We start from the raw sequence: 20,845 nt of genomic DNA, 5'->3' as shown, positions 1-20,845 counted from the left end.
TGTGCAATCAAATTTCGTGTTATGCAACTTAAAATGTCTGTGATTACCAGCTGGCTTGTAAACCTTCAGATTTCACTCACCAGTGATTAAGTAGTATAGTGGCGAAGAAGTTATTAGCACCGAGAGCCTTTCACTGTGTGTTGAGAGTAAATGTTTCATTTAACTTGTTCTGCGTGTCCAAAGACAAGATCCACACAATCCATATGTCATTGAAAAATGTCTCTTTTAATACCCTTTCTGTTCTTTACAGTCAGTTGTTGATTAAAAACAACAAAAAAGAAACGTTTAAATCTAATCAAACATGAATGCGCTAAAGAAACCACGCACCGTCCTCTCGCGTTATACGCGCTCACTAACTGATGCCAGTAGTCTTAGAGACAGTACCAATTTAGCATGAAATATACATATAAATGTAAACCTTGTAAATAGTACAGATTTTCGAAGTAAACAAAAATATATATATGCAACATAATATATGCAGTTTCAAGACGTTTATTGATGGAATAGACTAAATTTGAAAAAATACAAATACAAAATTCAAAAGCTAAAACGTGACCAATGTGATGAAAAACTAATGCTAAAATCTAATTGTAAAAATTAACATTTTTGAATTGTACCCGAAAGGTTTACAAAGAAGGTTAGAAAGTCCCTTTGTAATTAAGAGCATTAGCTGAGAGAGGATAGACATCGTAACAAATATACCCATATGAATCAATATCAAATCGGAATCGAATCGATACTGTATCAATACCCAGCCCTACCTGCAGACTTGGCTTATTCTTAGTCCTTTTTTTGAAGGACATCAGAAGGATAGAGACTACTATTAATAACCACCAGAAATAGAAACAAAAATAAAATGTGGGAAAGCTTATTAAATCGTGTGCTGATCCTGGCAGTCTGGTCTGCATATCCTTTTAAAGTGTTAGGAAAAAGTGAAGTTTATTTTTAAGTGTCTGATCATTTCGCTTTGACTAATAGTTTGTGTAGTACATTCCAGTTTGGAAGATTTTGTGAATCTGTCACAATTTAACGCAGGATTTTGAGGCTGTTGTGGTTAGAGCAGCACAAACTACATTGGAACCGACAGCAAATCTTTAGCCCATGTTAGTGCAGCAAAGTGCTTTCTCTTTTTGCATCAAAAGAGGGCGTGTACATAGCAGTCTTAATGGCACAGCAGCAAAAATGGCCTGTTTAATTCTACAGATCAGAGACATGCTGGAAAATGGGTATGAAAAACTGGAATGACTTTTTTTATTTATTTTTTGGCTAAAAAAAAGTTATATGTGAACTTCACTGGAAAAAAATTAAATCAAATTCATGATATGACCTCTTTAAAATTTTAGTTACAAACCTGATAAAAGCACATTTTGATTTGGATGACATATGTGTAAGATAAAAAAGAAACACTAGCACATTTTACAACTTTTTTTATTCTGTGTAGTGAGTTTGTCAGAGGAAATAACATGACCGCATGATTATTGTATAAATTGATCTCTTTAACAAGTACATTTATCTGAGATGAACTAGTTTTCATCAGAGACGTCCCTTTTATGCACCTGCAAACATTCTTGCAACATTTGTACTATTAATAAGCACTCGTTTCCAATGCTCAAAACTTTACACTGTTCACACTGACAGCGATTTTATCGTAGAAGGTCACCAAGCGGCAATATATTGTTGGTCGTTTCTGATCACAGTTAGGATGTATTGCCAGCAAAAATAAGATATTGTTTTACTTTGTCAACAAATCAAGGCAAAGCATGTTTATATAAGTTGCATCAGCTATATATTAGAAATAAGATGAACAATGATCAATGAATGAATTAAACGCGCTTGGAATATCGACAATTTATTGAGTTTCTTGCATGCATTTAAAGAATTAAAGAACAGGGAAATTGCTCACCGTTTCATTTAACTTCTCCATCTTGCCTGACTTGACTAAAGTACCTAACAGGAGATGGATCATGTGAGCTCTATTGTCTTTATACCTATTGGCACTTGCTGCATTATTACTTATTTGCATAAAGAAAACTTTTGTCAACTTTCTCGCATCGCGTGACATGCCCGCATTGCCATTGGCCGCTGCCACTCATATCACCACAAATTTCCAACTTGTATTGAAATTTAATGACTTGATCGCTTTGTCCCTGCAAATCGCTGTAAGTGTGAACATCCACTTAGATTTAGACCTGCAAATATCTTCTGTCTTCAGAGGCAGCACTTTAGCACTTTTATTCACAGCTGCATTTACAGTTTAGCCTGCGTTTGGATGATTATGGTAAAGGAGTTTCCTGCAAAGCTTTTGGGGGTAATGATGAAGCATACATGTTCCTTATCAGAAGCTCCTCTTCGTCTGACTCAAATTCAAGCCATTCTCACAATGCAATGTAGTCAGTCTCAGTACAGGGTGCCAGTTAGGTCCTCCTCACTGGAGTTCTGGCTCTTCAAGCACAGTGCACCTCGCCTGATGAAGAGAGTGAAAAGAAGGTTAATAATTGTATCCATCAACCATCATTGAAGTGAATTTTCCAGCATGATGGGTGGAGTAGTTATTGGAAGATCAGCCCATTTACTACATGACATAAAATTACACAGTTGTAACTGAAAATGTACTTAAAACACATTTTGGATCTACTGTTAATTTGCGAAGTGCGCGTTGCTATGGCATGATATTTACAAATGTGTCGTTTTTAGTGAAAAAACCAGAAATAGACCAGTTCTGAACTGTTTATCTTACCCACGATGTTGGCACTGCAGGTCACCAGCACAAGGACAATGCTCTTGAGGACCCTCCCCCTCCATACCCCATGACAGCATCTCCATCAGCTGATTGGCTGAAATGATGCAGCGCTCACGTTCTATTGGTTTAGAGCTGCACACTGGGAATAGCAAAGCTGAGAGAAAATTAAAAACATATTTTAGCAATCTGAAATGGGCACCATCTAAAACCTTCCACTTGGTTTTGGCCTAAAAAACATATTAGAATAATTAAGATTTTACATTAACATTACAAGTGAACTGTGCAATTTCTTTTCCTCTAGCAACACCAAACGAAACTGTAAAATAATGACTTTTCTAACAGGTTTCCCGAACACTCGCCTCATCTTCCATTGGTTGGATAAACAGATAGTCCTACCCCAAACTCATGCCATTGGTTGAGTCAATTAGCCCGTTTGCATGCACATCAATACGCTGATTACTTCTTAAAATCAGCTTGTTTAAAAAATCAGACAAAGAAAGAAAACCATTTTTACATGAGATTTCATATAATCCCATGATTCGCCTCATCTTCCATTGGTTGGATAAACAGATAGTCCTACCCCAAACTCATGCCATTGGTTGAGTCAATTAGCCCGTTTGCATGCACATCAATACGCTGATTACTTCTTAAAATCAGCTTGTTTAAAAAATCAAAGTAAGAAAAAAACGTGTTTACGTGAGATTTGAAATAATCCCGTGATTCTCTGCTTTTGACATCAAACCATGAAGAGGCATGTGCACAACACGTGCATAAATTGGAAAAGCCAGTAAAAAAGCAGATAAAGAGGTTTACATGCTATGCAAAGTCAGGGTATTAAGCAAAAATCTACCCGTGTCGATTGGTTTATTCTTACTCAGTTTATTACACCGATAAAGGAATGCTGTTAAATCAGTTTACATGACTACACATGTTGTCGGCTTATTAAGCATAATCGGTGTAAGAATGTGTATGTAAATGTGCTCAGGGCTATTGTGTTGGGCTGGTTGGGACGCTTGAACAGAGCAATGTCTTGATAACGACAAAGTGTTTACAGTTTCCAATGAAGTCAACTTACAAATAAACTGACTGTTCTAACTTTACGAGTTTTAGTGGATTAAAGTCATTCTAATGTGCTTATACCTTTATGGAAGGCACAGCAGAATTCTTCTTTACAGTCACGCTGGTATTGACAGATAGTTCCTGCGTCTCCCTTTGTGCTGTTGTCTGCGCACTGACCCCACACACACAGCTGTCCCGCACAACATTCTTCATCTTTGGTGCACGTCTGAGAGGGATACAGTATATAGAGTGCGCTTAGTCAGCTATTCATTCGTGCGCCATATTTGCGTTCACTTACAAAATTGGACTATGGTTACAGCATGCTATTCTTTGAAGTAGCCTACCTTGGAGTATTAAATACATACCTTGATAAATTAAAATGATTCATTATTCAGTACTATGGTAGTACTATATAGACATCTTTACCCAGCCGAGTAAAGCCTGCTCTGTGCCTGCTCAAAATTTGGTGTAAAGATGCAATGGTGCTTAAGAGGATTGTTTTACCTGTAGCAACTCACTGGACTGTGATTTTTGTAAGCACGCCAAGCGCAGCACTACGCGCAAGGACTGCGCTACGTCTTATCCAATTTTCGTGACAGCGCTAATTCCTCTAGCAACACAAAACGAAATTGCTAAATAATGACTGTTTTCTAACAGGTTTCCCGAACACTCGCCTCATCTTCCATTGGTCGCATAGGCAGATAGTCCTGCCCCAAACTTATGCCATTGGTTGAGTCAATGAGCCTGTTTACATGCACATCAATACGCTGATTACTCACAAAAATCAGCTTATTTAAAAAAATCAGACAAAGCAAGAAAACCACGTTTATGTGAGGTTTGAATTAAGCACTATTTTTGTAAGCACGCCAAGCACAGCACTATGCACAAGGACTCTGTGCTACGTCTTATCCAATTTTCGTGACAGAGCTAATTCTAAGCACAATTTTCGTGCCAGTGCAAGTGGCTGTGGGTAGGAGTGTTTGCGCTATCTGTGGGTGTATACATGCAAACTGTGTGTGTATTGTATGTTAATGAAGTGGCACAAAGCGAAATTTGCTATTTTCCTGAGAAATAAGTCATTGCGCAAAGACGTTTCAAAAGCAGGTCTGTTTTCAGTGCAAAGCCTAAATTTAGTTCCTGCATTTGCAGTTTGGAGATTCCACCAGTAGGTGGTAATAAAGTTCATGTCCAAAATCTGGAAATATTGTGGAACATCAAATTATGTCCCTGACAATTGGCTTTTTATGAAAAAAAATTTGAGATTTGTGTTAAACTCTCTATAGGTCATGGTATATATTTTATTATTATTATGTTTATATTTTCAAATATATATCCAATTTTCCACTTGTTCTTGTAGAGTGATTTTTAAGTCACTGCATAAGAGGCCGTTAGAAGAAATTGGAGAGAGTAAAATGCTTGGATTTGATATGATTTTTTTTTACCCCTTCGGTATATTTTCATTTCGTTAGAAGTGTAATTTGAATTTAGAAATATTTTTGGATTAACTTTTTCGTGTTTCAATAAATACATTTTTTGAAAGTGTGTGCCGAAACAGTCACTGTTAATACTAGCCATGATTTGTGTGCCAGTAGATGAAAATGATTAGTAATACTTACTCGTCCGCTCTGTTAAATGATAATGTATCACATTTTCCATGTGTATAAAAGGAGCATGTCACTGTCATAGAAATATGCCTGGCATTCATCAAGGATGCAGTTATTGCACAAAAGAACGTAATTTTCAACTGTTCTAATTCATTGTTTGCAGTCCATTTACACTACCAACTTCTTATGAATGTGCTGTCTTTGTTTATATCGCTGGCGCTTGAGTGTGCAACTGGAGAATGGACTATAAAATAGGACGCAGATGCTGCAATAACCGGAGAAGAACCTCAGAATTAAACTGCACTTGACCTAGCCCATTTGCACGTGCAATTTCGCCAAACCCACTTGTGCCTCGATTTAGCGCATGCTTGCACGAAAATACCAAAACTTCATGTCCATGCCCACTGACTTTGCGCTTATGATTTTAGCATAGCACTGCGCTAGCGCTCTTTAGATTGGGCCCATAATGTAATAACAAAGCATTATACAAACTGGACATATTTTTCCAAATTTTTATGAATCAAACTTGGCTTTCTAATATATATATATATATATATATATATATATATATATATATATATATATATATATATATATATATATATATATATATATATATATATATATATAAATCATATATATGGCTGTATATACACACAAAGAGAGAATTTTTAAGATTTATGCATTTCAGTTTCATAACAAAATTCCATTGAATTGAACTGTGTAATAATATTATTATTTTTTTATTTATTTTTTTGTGGATTTTCCCCTTTTTCTCCCAATTTGGAATGCCCAATTCCCAAAGTGTTTTTTTTAAGTCCTCATGGTCGCGTAGTGATTCGCCTCAGGCCGGGTGGCGGAGAACGAATCCCAGTTGCCTCTGCTTCTGAGACTGTCAATCCACGCATCTTATCATGTGGCTTGTTGAGCGCATTGCCATGGAGACATAGTGCGTGGAGGTTTCATGCCATCCTCCTCAGCAACCACGCTCAACTCACCACGCACCCCACCGAAAACGAACCACATTATAGTGACCACGAGGAGGTTACCCCATGTGACTCTACCCTCCCTAGCAACCGGGCCAATTTGGTTGCTTAGGGGACCTGGCTGGAGTCACTCAGCACGCCCTGGGATTCGAACTAGCGAACTCCAGGGGTGGTAGCCAGCGTATTTTACCACTGAGCTACCCAGGCCCCTGAACTGTGTAATATTTAATAAAATAAAATAAAAAACGAAACATTTTAAGTTTTATTAATTAAATTTTGTTAAACAGTTCAAAATTAAATTTGATGGAATTTTTTTGAAATTGAAATGCATTAATCTTAATAACAGGCTAAAATATTTTTTATATAAAATTATACAGTAGTTCATATATTTGAGCATAGATGTATATATTCAAAATACTTCAAAAGCTTCACATTTCTGTGTTTAAACCCTCCAAAAATGTTCCTCCATTCACTTCCATTCTACCTAACCTTCATTTTTGCTTTTTTTAAAGAAGAGGACCGAGTTTAATCAATATTATGCCACAAATGCTTTTATTGAGCTTAACTTGTATTGAACCCAGAACATTCCTTTAAGTGGCTTTTAACAACACCCTGCAAGAGCACTGTACATCTGTATTTTGCTGGGTTGTCTTCCCTACTTCCTGTGCCTCAAAAGTGAACTCTCCTCAATGTGACCTATCCAGGACCAGAGAAGCTGCTCATATTTAGCAGTCTGTGCTTTTGATGTGAAACCCAAAGGAGAAAGACTCCAGCATATCAGATACCAGGTGCACTCGTGTCTGTACTGCAATGCAGTAACAATGCAGGCTCAGTTGCATCACATTGTTGGAAAGCCTCGTTGTCGGTAATATGTTTGTACTTGCATCTATGTAAAACAATGACCGAATGGAAATAATTAGGGGCTGAACATAAAGGAATTATTTAGAAAATAAAAAGATTAGAGAGACCTTTCTTTATACTGGATGACTGTGAAGATTAAAGGTTTTGGTTACTCAAAAATGAAAATTCTGTTATTGTTTACTCACCCTTGTGTCGTTCCAAACTAGAGGAAGACCAATATATCAGTTTTACCAATTAACTGGTCCCGATAGTTGCTTTTTGGAGGTTTTGGTTATCTGCAAAAAATCTATGCCGATAGTTTTATTTTATTTTTATTTTTTTAATACCTCCGTGTTTCTCTGTGGAAGGCGCTATTAGATTCTACAGTTAGAACGGCTTGATTCTACAGTATAACAGCAATCTTTTAGAGGTGAAATAAAAATTTAGCAAAGCAAAATGCAACTATGGAAACGTGCTCCGTTTTCCATTCATTGCATCTTTTTGCCACACAAAGTAAATGGTGACTGAGGCTAATATTCTGCCTAACATCTCCTTTTGTGTTCCGCTGATTTGGTTTGGAACAACATGAGGGTGAGTCAAAGTCAGAATTGTCATTTTTAGGTGAACTATCACTTTAAGTGTACCTTGCAATGTGTCTAGTGTGTGAAATTTGAAACTCCTTACCGCATCAAGCTCTTTGCAGGGCAGACACTTTGAGCTGCGAGTCTCATACAGACAGTACCTGCCCTTCTCACAGTCTTCATCAACGACACACTCCTGAGAGACACAGAAGAACACAATTATACCTTCAAAGAAGAAGTATGAGGGAAAGATGACCCTATGAGCATGAGTAAAAGTAATACAGATCTTGCCTCTGCAATTAAAATTAAAACAATCCTTCAGTCTTTTGCGTTTTTGTGTTTTCTTTTTTCTTTAACTTCAAGATAGGAACCATAAAGTAATACATAACTGACACAAGTATATATATTCATATATATATATATATATATATATATATTCATAAAGGAAGTAACTTATCAATAGCAGAGCTGTTCTGCACCAGAGAGTTAAAACAACATTCACCAGATTTTAGGAGGTTATGAGGCGGTAATATGATCTGTGCTGTACTTCTTCATACTAAAAGTGACCCCCACGTTTAGGGCTGATGTTGCAGTGTAGGACAAGAAGCTTTTTATCCATTAATGCTAAAGCAAACATTACATTTCCTTCCACTTGGGGGCCTGGGTAGCTCAGCGAGTACTGACGCTGACTACCACCCCTGGAGTCGTGAGTTCAAATCCAGGGTGTGCTGAGTGACTCCAGCCAGGTCTCCTAAGCAACCAAATTGGCCCGGTTGCTAGGGAGGGTAGAGTCACATGGGGCAACCTCCTCGTGGTCGTGATTAGGGGTTCTCGCTCTCAATGGGGCGCGTGGTAAGTTGTGCATGGATCACGGAGAGTAGCATGAGCCTCCACATGCTGTGAGTCTCCACGGTGTCATGCACAATGAGCCACATGATAAGATGCACGGATTGACAGTCTCAGAAGCGGAGGCAACTGGGACTTGTTCTCCGCCACCCGGATTGAGGTGAGTAACCGCACCACCATGAGGACCTACTAAGTAGTGGGAATTGGGCATTCCAAATTGGGGAGAAAAAGGGGATACAAAAAAATAAATTTCCTTCCACTTTTCATCCTACATCATAAATATTTAACAGAAAAGGTCACCCCTCCTATAATATTTAATATAACAACACTAGACTACAATGTCATTGCAGTCATTACAATGTCTATAAATCATACTTTAACATGTTATGAAGTTGCATCCCTTTGACAGCTGTTTAGCTTAGGCACAGTTGTATATGATATGTTATTATAACAGCATGCATCTAAAATAAAATAGCATATGGAATTAACAGAACATGCCACTTGATTTACATGATGTAGATTAATGTACAAATAAATACTCTGTTACGGGAAAGAAAGTACAACTGACAGTCTCATTTCAGTCAGACGTTAAATGCATAGCAAGATTAGATAGATAGATGGATAGATAGCTTACATGATCAATCCCATTCACTTTATCACTGGACTGTATGGTTTTGGAGATGTTTGTCGATTCAGATGCATTGTCTGTTGTCTAGGAGCAAAAACACAGAAATGCATTTATAGCTACATTACATGGCTACGTTACATGTTCCTAGTGACCTGTGTGTCGACCTACCTTGTTGGTTCTCTCAATAATATACATGGATTGATTCCCGGCTGTGATTTCAATACTGCTTTCATTTTGGAGGTGTGAAGAGACATTGTGTGGATTGAGGCTTGATTTTGCACTCTCATTGTCCATCTGAGGAAAAACAGGGGAGATAGGGAAGATCTTGAATTCCGAAACTCACAATGCTTCTTTGTGAAACGTACTCTATGAAATGGCACACTTGTCTTAAGGATCTATTTCTACCAGATCTAAAAATTAAAGTTACTTCAAAATGTTTTCCTATATAAAGAAAGCATAAATCCATATCCTGGCACCAACATGAATCGGCCCAGCCAGGCCTAGATCAGGGTGTCTCAGGTTTTAATTAAAAAATAGTTCAAATAAGTGTAACCTAATATTTTCAGAGAGTTCCCCAAACCTTTTTGAACCATACATTCCCAGTGCAAAGAGCTAACAAGTCCAGCCAATTACATTATAAGGAATATAATGTGCACTCCAATTTCACTAATAGGCTAATATAATACAATATAATGCCACACACCAATTTCTGAAATAAGATGGAATTTGACTAGGATTAGTATGTCCACGAAGTTCACATCCGAACTCTTGTCTAATGGGATTAAACCAGACACAGATCATTTAAAGAAAACTCATCTTTGAGCTTGTATGTGCATGTTCTGTAGCCAGTGGTGATATTATCAAAGCAGAGATTTTATTAGTTAGGACAGAAAGTTCAGCTCAGTTTTGGGAGTGCATTGAGCTTTATATGTGAAGAAGAAACATTATTATAGCCTGTTTAAAAGGCCGAATAATACCTGATGCACCGCGTCCTCCAGTTTCTGCTGCGTGTCCTCTATCAGTTCCTCCACCTCCCGAAACATCTCGTTCAGTGTCGTTTGTCCTTGCGCTAGATTTGTCTCCATATTAGCAATGATGTCCATATCTGTTTTCGAGGTTTCGGGGACAATTCCATTGACGATCCCAAGCAGGCACAGACTCAGTCCCAGCAGAAACATCATTACTGCGCTGCTGATGCGGACATGTGTGTGAATGTATCTCTTCTGTCAGTGTGGCACCAGAGGAGCGCCAGCTGCGGCAGGCGGGGCAATGCGCCACCCAGGTCCGGTTCCAGATCAAAATCACTGAGGGTGCCTTTGAAAATAGAGGGGGTGCTCTGTATAAAGTGGAGACGTATCGTATTGTATCGTCTATAAAGTCGTTTAAATGCTACTAAATCAACGTTAAGAAAAGATTTTTAAATATACAAACATTTATTGCTTCCTTCTTTTTTCTCTGTGCATGATCTGTTGTTGCTGAAAATGACAGCAAAATGCTGCACCTGCAAATTAAAACATACGGATTTGCAAAATCATCGTTTATTAGTTTTGATGCAGGTGTTCACTGAGATTCAGGGAAATCTGCTTTGCCAATATGCAGGCTTACACACCCTGTTCAAGTGAGCAGGGGTGTGCATTTATTTTGGTACAGGGGCCACACCAGTCTTTAAGTAGAACATGGAAGATAAGATAAAAAGCTCTGCATAGTTCTTGCATCTTTCATGCCCAGAAATATTAGTTCATTCATTCTAATGCATGATGTACAATTTGTGTATACAGTGTATAAAGTGTATATAGTACGTGACTTATGGGACTATTCTGCAATTGCCTGAATTTTTCTCTACAAATAATACTTTTCTATCAGGTGTTAGAAACACTGAATAAAGGCAGGGTATAATTAACAATTGTTTATTTTACCATCATAGGACTTCAATGCAATGGTAATTTATTATTCAATTTAATCTATTATCTGACAACCCTGAGCATATTAAGCGCTTGTGGAGGCGCGTTAGGTCCCAGAGATCTAATAATAATAATAAAAAAAAACGTTCAGGATAATTTTGCCCTGGTCTGCAATTGAGTGTGCTCTAATGTTAATTCGAGGGTGCTTAGCACCCTCAAGCACCCCCGAAGAACCGGGACTGGTGACATCCATTCCATTCCCAGTCATCGACACACAATCCTCCCTTTATTGCAAATCTATTCCTATTTATTCTTATCTATATGTGCAAGACATTCATTTATTTACGCATTCATGTATTGTTGCGTAATGGCTCTTTTACCATGTTAAATTTAAAACAGTTAAAGGGGTTTAAGACCAATCTTTTGTTTTGTTATTTGGTTTTTGGTTTTTTAATCTTTTGACATATAAGAGGTAATTGTGCTATAAAAACATGCTGTAAGTTTCAGAACTCAAAACTTCCTCCTCACTGCAAAAAGAACATTTGTTGAAACCAAGCTGCTAAAACGACTCATTCTCAGCTTCCTCCACATTGTGATGTCACACTGTGGTAGACATTTGCATCTAACCACCTCCACAACAAATGTGTCTATTTATTTGTCCATGTATAAATTGGTTTATTTTTTCACATTTAAATGTGTCTATTTATTTGTCCATTTGTAAATTGATCTATTTATTCACATTTTTATTTTCAAATTAATAGACTGATAATTTATTCCTTCGTTCTTTTTTAAATGGAGCTTCTAAAGCATCAGCTAATGATTACTAGACAATTTGGATGAATTATATTTCCAGTGGCAGTGCCACCGCTAAAAGCAGAACAAGACGCGCTTTTCATATGGAGTTCAACGCGGCTCTTGCTGCCCTGAAACTAATCATGTGCATTCCATATCCAAAGTAAATACAGCCTGATGACTATAAATGTCATGGAGGATGAGGGTTAAAGAGATTTAATGCGCATTACAATTAATAATAGTTCTATCAATCAGTCAGCATCCCACTAAGACTTTGGTAAATGTTTAATGTAACATGAATTGGTGCTATTTTAGTGAATTTCTGTCTTTGTACTATGGAGTTAATAAATGTTAATAAAGCATTATTTTTTACATATTGCTTTGTTCTATTGTGTTGTTCTTTCCAAAGAAGGAAATAAATGCACTTTGACAGGAAATAAGTATATATAGAGTCAAATTTTTTAGCACTTTTAAAATCTAAGATTAATCGCGAATAATCATGAAAAACCATGAGATTAATCGTGATTAAAAAAAAAAAAAAATCTACTGACAACTCTAGTTTAAAGCTGCATAAAGCTCCTAGATTACATCTGATTTTCCACAACTCGTTGTCTGGAGTTCTTTGTATACTGAATGTTCTTGGACAGATATTTGATCAATGTTTTGTCAGCGGAACAACCCAAAAACACTTTAAACTGCAGTCAGTACTGCAGTGGTAAGTCTATCCCTCACAGCCTCATTGTCATTCCCATTAAAAATCAAAGATGATGCTAGCCTGAATAAGGATTATGTCCAGGGTTGGGGAGTAACGGAAAACATGTAACAAGATTACGTATTTAAAATACAAAATATAAGTAACTGTAATCCACTACAGTTACAATTTAAATCATTGGTAATTAGAATACAGTTACATTCAAAAAGTATTTTGATTACTGAAGAGATTACTTTGCATTTTATTGTCATTTGTTTCATTTAATATTTAGTCCTTTCAGATGGAAAACATTTATACATATAAATGATGTGATCCAAAGTGCATTTGAACAGCGGTGAAACACTTTCTTATGATGTGTTACATTCATACGAGCAGACAGAGAAGTACGTTTGAAGTAAGTTTGGAGCACAAGAAATAGAAATAAACCTTGTGTAAACTGTCAGCTTTACGCTAAGCTAAAATGCTATTTCTAGCCATTTTACATGCACATGTTACCAGACACGATCATATTTTTTTATCAAGAAAATTCACGTTGGATCATAATTTCTTTTTTTCTAGTAAGACCTTTGATATTAGGGCAAAATTCATATTCTTGAAAATTTTTGTATTGTTTTCCTGTAAAAATATCTAAAAATCCTTAAAACAAGATCCGTTTGATTGATCTTGTTTTAGAAACAACACTGCATAAGATATTTGGGTTTTTCAGAGAATGTATTTTTAACATGTGTATTTTAACATTAGAGTTTTTATAGTCAAAACAAGTGAAAAAATCTACCAGTGCTGAAGAAGTAATACAAAGTATTTAGAATACGTTACTGACCTTGAGTAATCTAACGGAATACGTTACAAATTACATTTTACAGCAAGTATTCTGTAATCTGTAGTGGAATACATTTCAAAAGTAACCCTCCCAACCCTGTCTATGTCTATGTTGTGATTACACTTCCTAGTGCTTGACACAGGCGCAGAGACTGCTGATGTAAAGATTTGTAGTGAGTCATATGGATTACTTTTATGCTGCTTTTATGAGTTTTTGTGCTTCAAAGTTTTGGTCACCATTCACTTACGCATTGTATGGACCTAGAGAGCTGAGATATTCTTCTACAAATCTTTGTTTGTGCTCCTCAAAGGAAAGAAAGTCATACACATCTGGGATGGCATGAGGGTGAGTAAATGATGAGAGAATTTTCATTTTTGGTGAACTATACCTTTAACTTTATGTATGTTGTAACATTTCAGGAAACAGCACACTGATGACAAACTTAATTAATCTGAACTAATTAGGCCAACCACAAAAATTCACAAAATACGAGCTGTTGTCTTTCGGGGAGCAAACATTTGTTAAAGGTGCACTCAGTAACTCTTTGTTCATGTCATCTTGGACTTGGACAGTGACACCTAGTGGTGTGGATGCAGCATCATTCAAAATCAAAAGTTTTCAGTTACAGATGCCATTGTAGAAATTCACTATTCACAATCAGCCATGATTAATTTAATCCAAGAGTGAAAGTGTCCAATAACAAGACTGTTACTGAGATTAAGCAAGTACTATTCAGCTGGTCATATGATTCTAAAATGGCAGCCCCCATGAGGGTGCCCCTGCCCCATGTAGAATAAAACAGCTTTTATAAGATTGCTGATGTGACTAGAGTCCTCATCTCATGTGAGTGGACATGATTTTAAATATATGCTGCAAAATTACAATTCATTTCTTTAGGAGTAAATTACTGAGTGCACTTTTGAATGAATACAGTGGCCTAAATCACGAATGCCACAGGCTACTATGGAGGAGTGGTGGTGGTGGTAGTGGGCTAAAGCACTGAACTGGTAATCAGAAGGTTGCTGGTTCGATCCCCACAGCCACCACCATTGTGTCTTTGAGCAAGGCACTTAACTCCAGGTTGCTCCAGGGGGATTGTCCCTGTAATAAGGGCACTGTAAGTCGCTTTGGATAAAAGTGTCTGCTAAATGCATACATGTAATGTAAATGTATTATGTGTTCAAGCCACAGGATGGCGTCATGGGTTCAGTTATTGTCCATCTGGTTTCTATATACAGAAGTCTTGAGTTGAACTTTGCTAAATGAGGGTCCAGATATTGGTAGTGGATATCAGTTATTTTCTGGTGCATGGTTCACCCCTATGTGAGACCAGACTCCCACCCTTTGCATGTATGTTGTGTTAACATGACATAATGGCACCTGTTGTATTGATCCGGTGGAATACCTGTCAGCTGCCCCTAGTCCGTAATTTATTTGAGATGAATGATGTCAGCAAATAATTCAGACTCTTGGGAATGAGTTCATATTGAACCACAGGAGTGTGGTCACCTAAATATGTCGATGTTGTAAGGTTCTGCCAACACTTTAAAACACAAAGTCAATAGGAAAGCCTACATGTCCTCAAACGTCAAGTACAAAATGTGGATCACAGCAAATGCACGATCTCTCTCTTGATAAAGCAACGTAGATCTGACACACATGCCAGCAGTCTACAATACGCTCGCGCTGCCTTTCACTATTGACTGACACACACCGACTCACAGTGCCTGTCCCTTCAGTCCTATACCATCATCAAGGCAAAGGTAAGTACATATTACTAATTTTAAATAGTTACTGTATATATTAGTTTCAGTTTGTATTTGTATCAGTGTCAGTTATTGAATCGCTGCTGTAGTTTCTACTGTGTTCGTGACAGGTTGTTTCGGTTTAACTTCACCTGCAGCAAACGCTCAACTTTTATTGCGTTTTAATATATAGTTAATATAAATCAGTGCCGCCATGTCATATCAGAGTCAGGATGACTGGTTTTAGTTATTGTTTGACTTTATGATGAGTTCATTGAACACATGGGTAGTTGACATGAAATTTCAAGCAGTTTTTAGCAGAGTCCTGCGGTGTAATTGCCTATGGTAGAATTAATTTAGAAATCAAAATTTTTCCCCAATTCTTCTCCAATTATTATACTTGTTGAATAGTTCTTAATATATGCTATATAATAGTATATAATAATATATAATGTAGATATATATATGTATATATATATATATATATATATATATATATATATATATATATATAGCTGCTTAAAAAAATAATTTGTCACCCGTAGAACCATTTAAAATGAACAGGTGAAGGCAAATAGTTGATTAAAATGGTGAAAAACTATGCCAACTACCCATATAAAATCTCCACTCATTTATTCTTTCTGAAATGAATGATCAGCTGTTTTTAAACATTGTTTTAGTTCTTTGAATTTCAGTAGACCTCTACATGAAAGAGTGCAAGTATTTTCCATAATTAGATTGTGTGTGTTTGTATATACTGTATACACACTGATCAGCCACAACAATAAATCACCTGTCTAATATTGTGTAGGTCCCCCTCGTGCCACCAAAACAACGCCAACCCGCATATCAGCATAGCATTCTGAGACGATATTCTTCTCACCACAATTGTACAGAGTGGTTATCTGAGTTACCGTAGACTTTGTCGAAACCAGTCTGGCCATTCTCTGTTGACCTCTCTCATCAACAAGGCATTGCTGTCCGCAGAACTGCCACTCACTGGATGTTTTTTGTTGTTGGCACCATTCTGAGTAAATTCTAGAGACTGTTGTGTGTGAAAATCCCAGGAGATCAGCAGTTACAGAAATAATCAAACCAGCCTGTCTGGCACCAACAATCATGCCACGGTTCAAATCACTGAGATCACATGTTTCCCCCATTCTGATGGTTGATGTGAACATTAACTGAAGCTCCTGACCCGTATATGCATGATTTTATGCACTGCACTGATGCCACACGATTGGCCGATTAGATAATTGCATGGATGATTGTTGGTGTCAGACGGGCTGGTTTGAGTACTTCTGTAACTGCTGATCTCCTGGGATTTTCACACACAACAGTCTCTAGAATTTACTCAGAATGGTGCCAAAAACAAAAAACATCCAGTGAGCAGCAGTTCTGTGAATGGAAATGCCTTGTTGATGGGAGAGGTCAACAGAAAATGGCCAGACTAGTTCAAACTGACAAAGTCTACGGTAACTCAGATAACCACTCTGTACAATTGTGGTGAGAAGAATATCATCTCAGAATGTTATTCTGAGAAGTGGGTTGGCGCTGTTTTGGCGGCATGAGGGGGACCTACACAATACTAGGCAGGTGGTTTTAATGTTGTGGCTGATCGGTGTGTGTGTGTGTGTGTGTGTATGTGTGTGTATATATATATATATATATATATATATATATATATATATATATATATATATATATATATCAAATGTTAAAGGGATAGTTCACCCCAAAATGAAAATTCTCTCTTCATTTACTTACCCTCATGCAATCCCTTTCTTTCTTTTACTGAACACAAATGAAGATTTTTAGAAGAATATCTCTGCTCTGTTGGTTCATACAATGGTGGTCAGAATTTTGAAGCTCCAAAAAGCACATAAAGGCAGCATAAAAGCAATCCATACATCCATATCATCATAAGCAATATGACAGGTGTGGTGTGGGTGAGAAACAGAGAAACAATAGGTGGTGATATGCACAAAGAATGCGAGTCACCAAAAATAAAAGAAGAAGAAATGTGTAACTGGAGATTTATAGTAAAAAAGGACTTAAATATTGATCTGTTTCACACCCACACCTATCATAACGGGTCTGAACACATGGATTTAACCACTGGAGTCTTTTGTACTGCCTTTATGTGCTTTTTGGAGCTTCAAAGTTTTGGTCAACATTCACTTGCATTGTATGGACCTACAGAGCTGAGATATTCTTCAAAAAATCTTCATTTGTGTCCTGCAGAAGAAATTAAGTCATACACATCTGGGATGGCATGAGGGTGAGTAAATGATGAGAGAATTTTCATTTTTTGGTGAACATACAGAAGAGGAAGCTGCTCCTGTTCTCCTTTCTGTTCAGTTGTTTGTTTGACCCTTTTTGTGTGACAATTTAACATGGTTAATCATTGTTATTTAATAATAGGATGAAGTTGTTTTTAAGGGTACTGGTAAGCATTCTCAAAATGCTTCTAGTACTTCACTGATATAGGACAAAAACAGAGGTGTGAGTTAAACAGCGATAAAGAAAGAGGGAAATAGGTTGGATTAAAGTAGCACACAGATCAGTATTGGGTACGTCAGTTTTACACCAGTTATTAGAAACGTTATTAGGCATTAAAACTAAACATTGCTGTATGAATGACAGAAAAAGGATTTGTTTAAAAGTTTATTTCATGAAACTAAACAGCTCAGTTGTGTATGTTTATTTTTCTAAGCTCGTCATTGTACTCCTTCCAATGCAAGAATCTAAACTTTGAAACTGGTTGCTCTGTCTCAGAGTAAGAGGGAGACACTGAGAGGAAAGGAGGGGAGAGAGATGAATGATTGGTTGTTCTCAGTGTGAGAAAGATAATACTCCCTTTAATGTTTCTTTAAGGAATCAGTGGTTTGTACAGTAACCTGCACTTGAACTTGAGTGAAGTTTGGTATAGGAGGACTGTGGTGCTGTGCTCTTCGGAGACTCAGTCCGGCCTCTTACTCCTCCTGGAAGGCAGATACACTTGATACTTGAATTGCAGACAGATTTTTCTTAGTTGGGACCTTAATGACGCTTATAGAAATATTATCCAGGAAGTGCATAGTTGAAAAGTGGAATTCACCTTTTGGACTACAAACACAGCATTGTTTACGCTCATCCTGAAGTTTGCTTTTGGGTGATGACATCCCAACTGTAAATGTACCTTAGTAACATTTTACTTTAAGCCTGAATATGTAATACATTATAAAGGTTTACAGTCTTTAGTCTGACTAGTCAATTACTGCCTTCTGTGATCATATATTTTTGACCCACTTCATATTAGGTGTCTTTAACTACTATGTACATAAGCATTTGATACAATGCACTTATTATGTACATATGTGTTGTTGCATTGTACTTACATTGAAAGTACCTGCATTTAAATACATCTGTAGTACATAAACCTGACCTTAACCTTAACCCTAAATCTAAATCTACCCTAATTTAATCTTATATCTAAACCTATTTTAACCCTAACTGGGAAGTCCAGATTTGTTGGGTGAAGATTATCGGAAAACCCCAGGCCCAGGTGATACCATCAGTGGTGAAGGTTTAGATACCGAAGAACCACCTAGGGCGTTATGCGAGGTGGGTAGGCTGACTGGGGTTTTTCGCTTTAGGGCTTTAAACTGCCAACACACTTCACCCATCCAAACTTTGAGAGGTGAGCTTGAAGACCCAGGTGCGGTTGTGGTAAGAAAAGCCACCGATAATGCAAGAGACCAGGTAAAATAGTTTTCATAAATAGTTCAAATTGAGACCCTTCCTTTTTAAAGGATTTTTATCATAAAAACATCTGATTACTAAAACAACTTATTTTAAAGAAGAAAGTAAAATTAAGGTAAAAAGTCTACATTTATGAGTCTCTTGGGCTTTAAATAGCATATACATTCTGCCCATGAAAACTTTGGGACATGTACAGCATGTAGGCCCAGGTGGGGTAGTGATTAGCAAAACCATCAATGATGTGGGAGACTGGGGTTTGAGACTAGGCAAAATGGTTTTATCAGTTGAAATAGAGACCCTTCCCCTTTCTTAAGAATTTTGATTATAAAAACTATTTTATTTTAAAACAAACTTTTTTAAAGAAGTAAAATAAAAGGTAAAAAGCTAAATTCGGAGTCTCTTTGGATCTGATCATGTTGCCTGTGCAAACTAAAAGAATGTAATATATGAATATTAATATCCATTTACCTTCACCTAAACCTACCCGTACTTCAACCTCAGTAGCAGAAAATGTGAATCTTGTGAGAACTGTCAGAACAACATGTAGTTACACAATAAATACATTAATAAATTGTATTCTATGTATTTTATAGTTAGTACATAGTAGTTAAAGGCACCTAATATGAAGTAGGACAATTATATTTTTGTATAATGACCGATAAGCTAATTGACCGTTGGCCCAGGCAACCAGTATTCTATTTTAAGCCTAAACACATGATCACATAAAATGTTATTTGACATTGATTGATTTTAATGTATTGTCATACAAATTATTCAGATTGAGAATGTATGTAAATGAATAAATTAAACTGAAGTATCTAAATAAAAGAGTGATAGTATATATGTGTGATAACGTTGAGTTCATGGGCAATGGAGGAGTCAGGAGACAACGAAACAGGTTCAAGGTCAGAGTTTATTTTTCTCAGGTTCACACTCTTTAGATACTGAACTCTGTCGACTTTCAGGTGTGTTGTACACTCTTTAGATATTGTACTCTGCCACTCTCTCTCTCCCCCTCTGACACACTGGCGTGCCTTTTCAGGTCTCCCTCCGCCATCATTATAATGAGAGACAAGAGTTAGAGTAATTACAACCCAGGTGACGAGCCTTACCACTTTCCCTCTCCCGCAGGCAGACATATGACTACGCCCCCCATGCCACAATATGTTTAGAAACAAAAACAAATCCCTCATAAACAAAAAATAAATAAAATAAATGCCCCTGAAAATCAAATCCAGGGGGCAATTATTTTGTGGTAATCAACATTATGCCACAAATGCTGTCGAATGAGCTTAATTTATATTGAACAATTTTGTATTGATTGAAGCACAAATCATCTCAACAGTGGGTGTTGGATACAGTACATTCCTCATTTACAGTCCACAAAGCACTCAACACACTGAAAGTTTAATATATATGCATCACTTTTAAAATTTTTATTTAAACCAGCTTTCTGTCTGGTTAGCTGGAATTTCCTCAGTAACGTTCAGTGCTGTTGGCTACTAAAGCTGTAGTGTGAGTAGCTCTGAAGATGTAGTTTAGATCAGACTCTGCCAAGCGCAGTCTGCCAGGCGTGTGTTCTGTACATTCTGCACTCCAACAGCCTCATTTGTCAGAAGTTAGTCCATGTGTTACTGTTAAATAAGCAATTTATTCTGGGGAGCATTGCCATGTTGATATAAGCACAGAAATGGTAAGATTGAAGAAAGAATGCGTTCTGGCAAGACATAAAACTGACCAGCTACAGGTAGAATGCAAATCTGGATGTTGCGGGTCTGTTAGTTTTGTGGATACATTTGTTTTAATATTCTGATCTGTTTAATGCTGGCCAAAGACATCCCCTTATT

At 37.0% G+C, this 20,845-nt stretch overlaps 2 protein-coding genes across 4 annotated transcripts in view; one reads left to right on the top strand and one right to left on the bottom strand.

The window, feature by feature from the left end:
• Positions 1-1,410: 1,410 nt before the first annotated feature.
• Positions 1,411-10,645, bottom strand: LOC127440663 (dickkopf-related protein 3-like). The gene is made up of 7 exons (XM_051697390.1): positions 10,262-10,645; positions 9,453-9,578; positions 9,291-9,368; positions 7,914-8,006; positions 3,881-4,025; positions 2,738-2,894; positions 1,411-2,464 (listed from the first exon to the last, which is right to left on the bottom strand). The coding sequence occupies exons 1-7, from the start codon at positions 10,463-10,465 to the stop codon at positions 2,398-2,400; spliced, it is 870 nt and encodes a 289-aa protein (XP_051553350.1). The 5' UTR covers positions 10,466-10,645; the 3' UTR covers positions 1,411-2,397.
• A 4,508-nt stretch (positions 10,646-15,153) lies between these two features.
• Positions 15,154-20,845, top strand: part of LOC127440450 (F-actin-monooxygenase mical2b-like) — an 87,345-nt gene continuing 81,653 nt past the window's right edge. For all 3 annotated transcript variants that reach the window (XM_051697023.1, XM_051697041.1, XM_051697032.1), the window contains exon 1: positions 15,154-15,272. The gene's annotated coding sequence lies outside the window, so the exon portion shown is untranslated. The remainder of the gene's footprint in view (positions 15,273-20,845) is intronic.

The sequence above is a fragment of the Myxocyprinus asiaticus genome, chromosome 1 (genome assembly GCF_019703515.2).
Source record: "Myxocyprinus asiaticus isolate MX2 ecotype Aquarium Trade chromosome 1, UBuf_Myxa_2, whole genome shotgun sequence".
Classification (NCBI taxonomy): Eukaryota; Metazoa; Chordata; class Actinopteri; order Cypriniformes; family Catostomidae; genus Myxocyprinus; species Myxocyprinus asiaticus.
Note: the sequence above shows the minus strand (reverse complement) of the source record. Positions and strands in the feature narration are given on the sequence as shown.

Excerpts from the sequence above, each read along its gene's own strand:
- LOC127440663 (XM_051697390.1), bottom strand. The coding sequence starts at position 10,465 with ATGATGTTTCTGCTGGGACTGAGTCTGTGCCTGCTTGGGATCGTCAAT. Across the intron at positions 2,895-3,880 it reads CTGCTGTGCCTTCCATAAAG|CTTTGCTATTCCCAGTGTGC; the intron begins GTATAAGCACAT and ends ATTTTCTCTCAG. Across the intron at positions 2,465-2,737 it reads CTGCAGTGCCAACATCGTGG|GCGAGGTGCACTGTGCTTGA; the intron begins GTAAGATAAACA and ends TCTCTTCATCAG.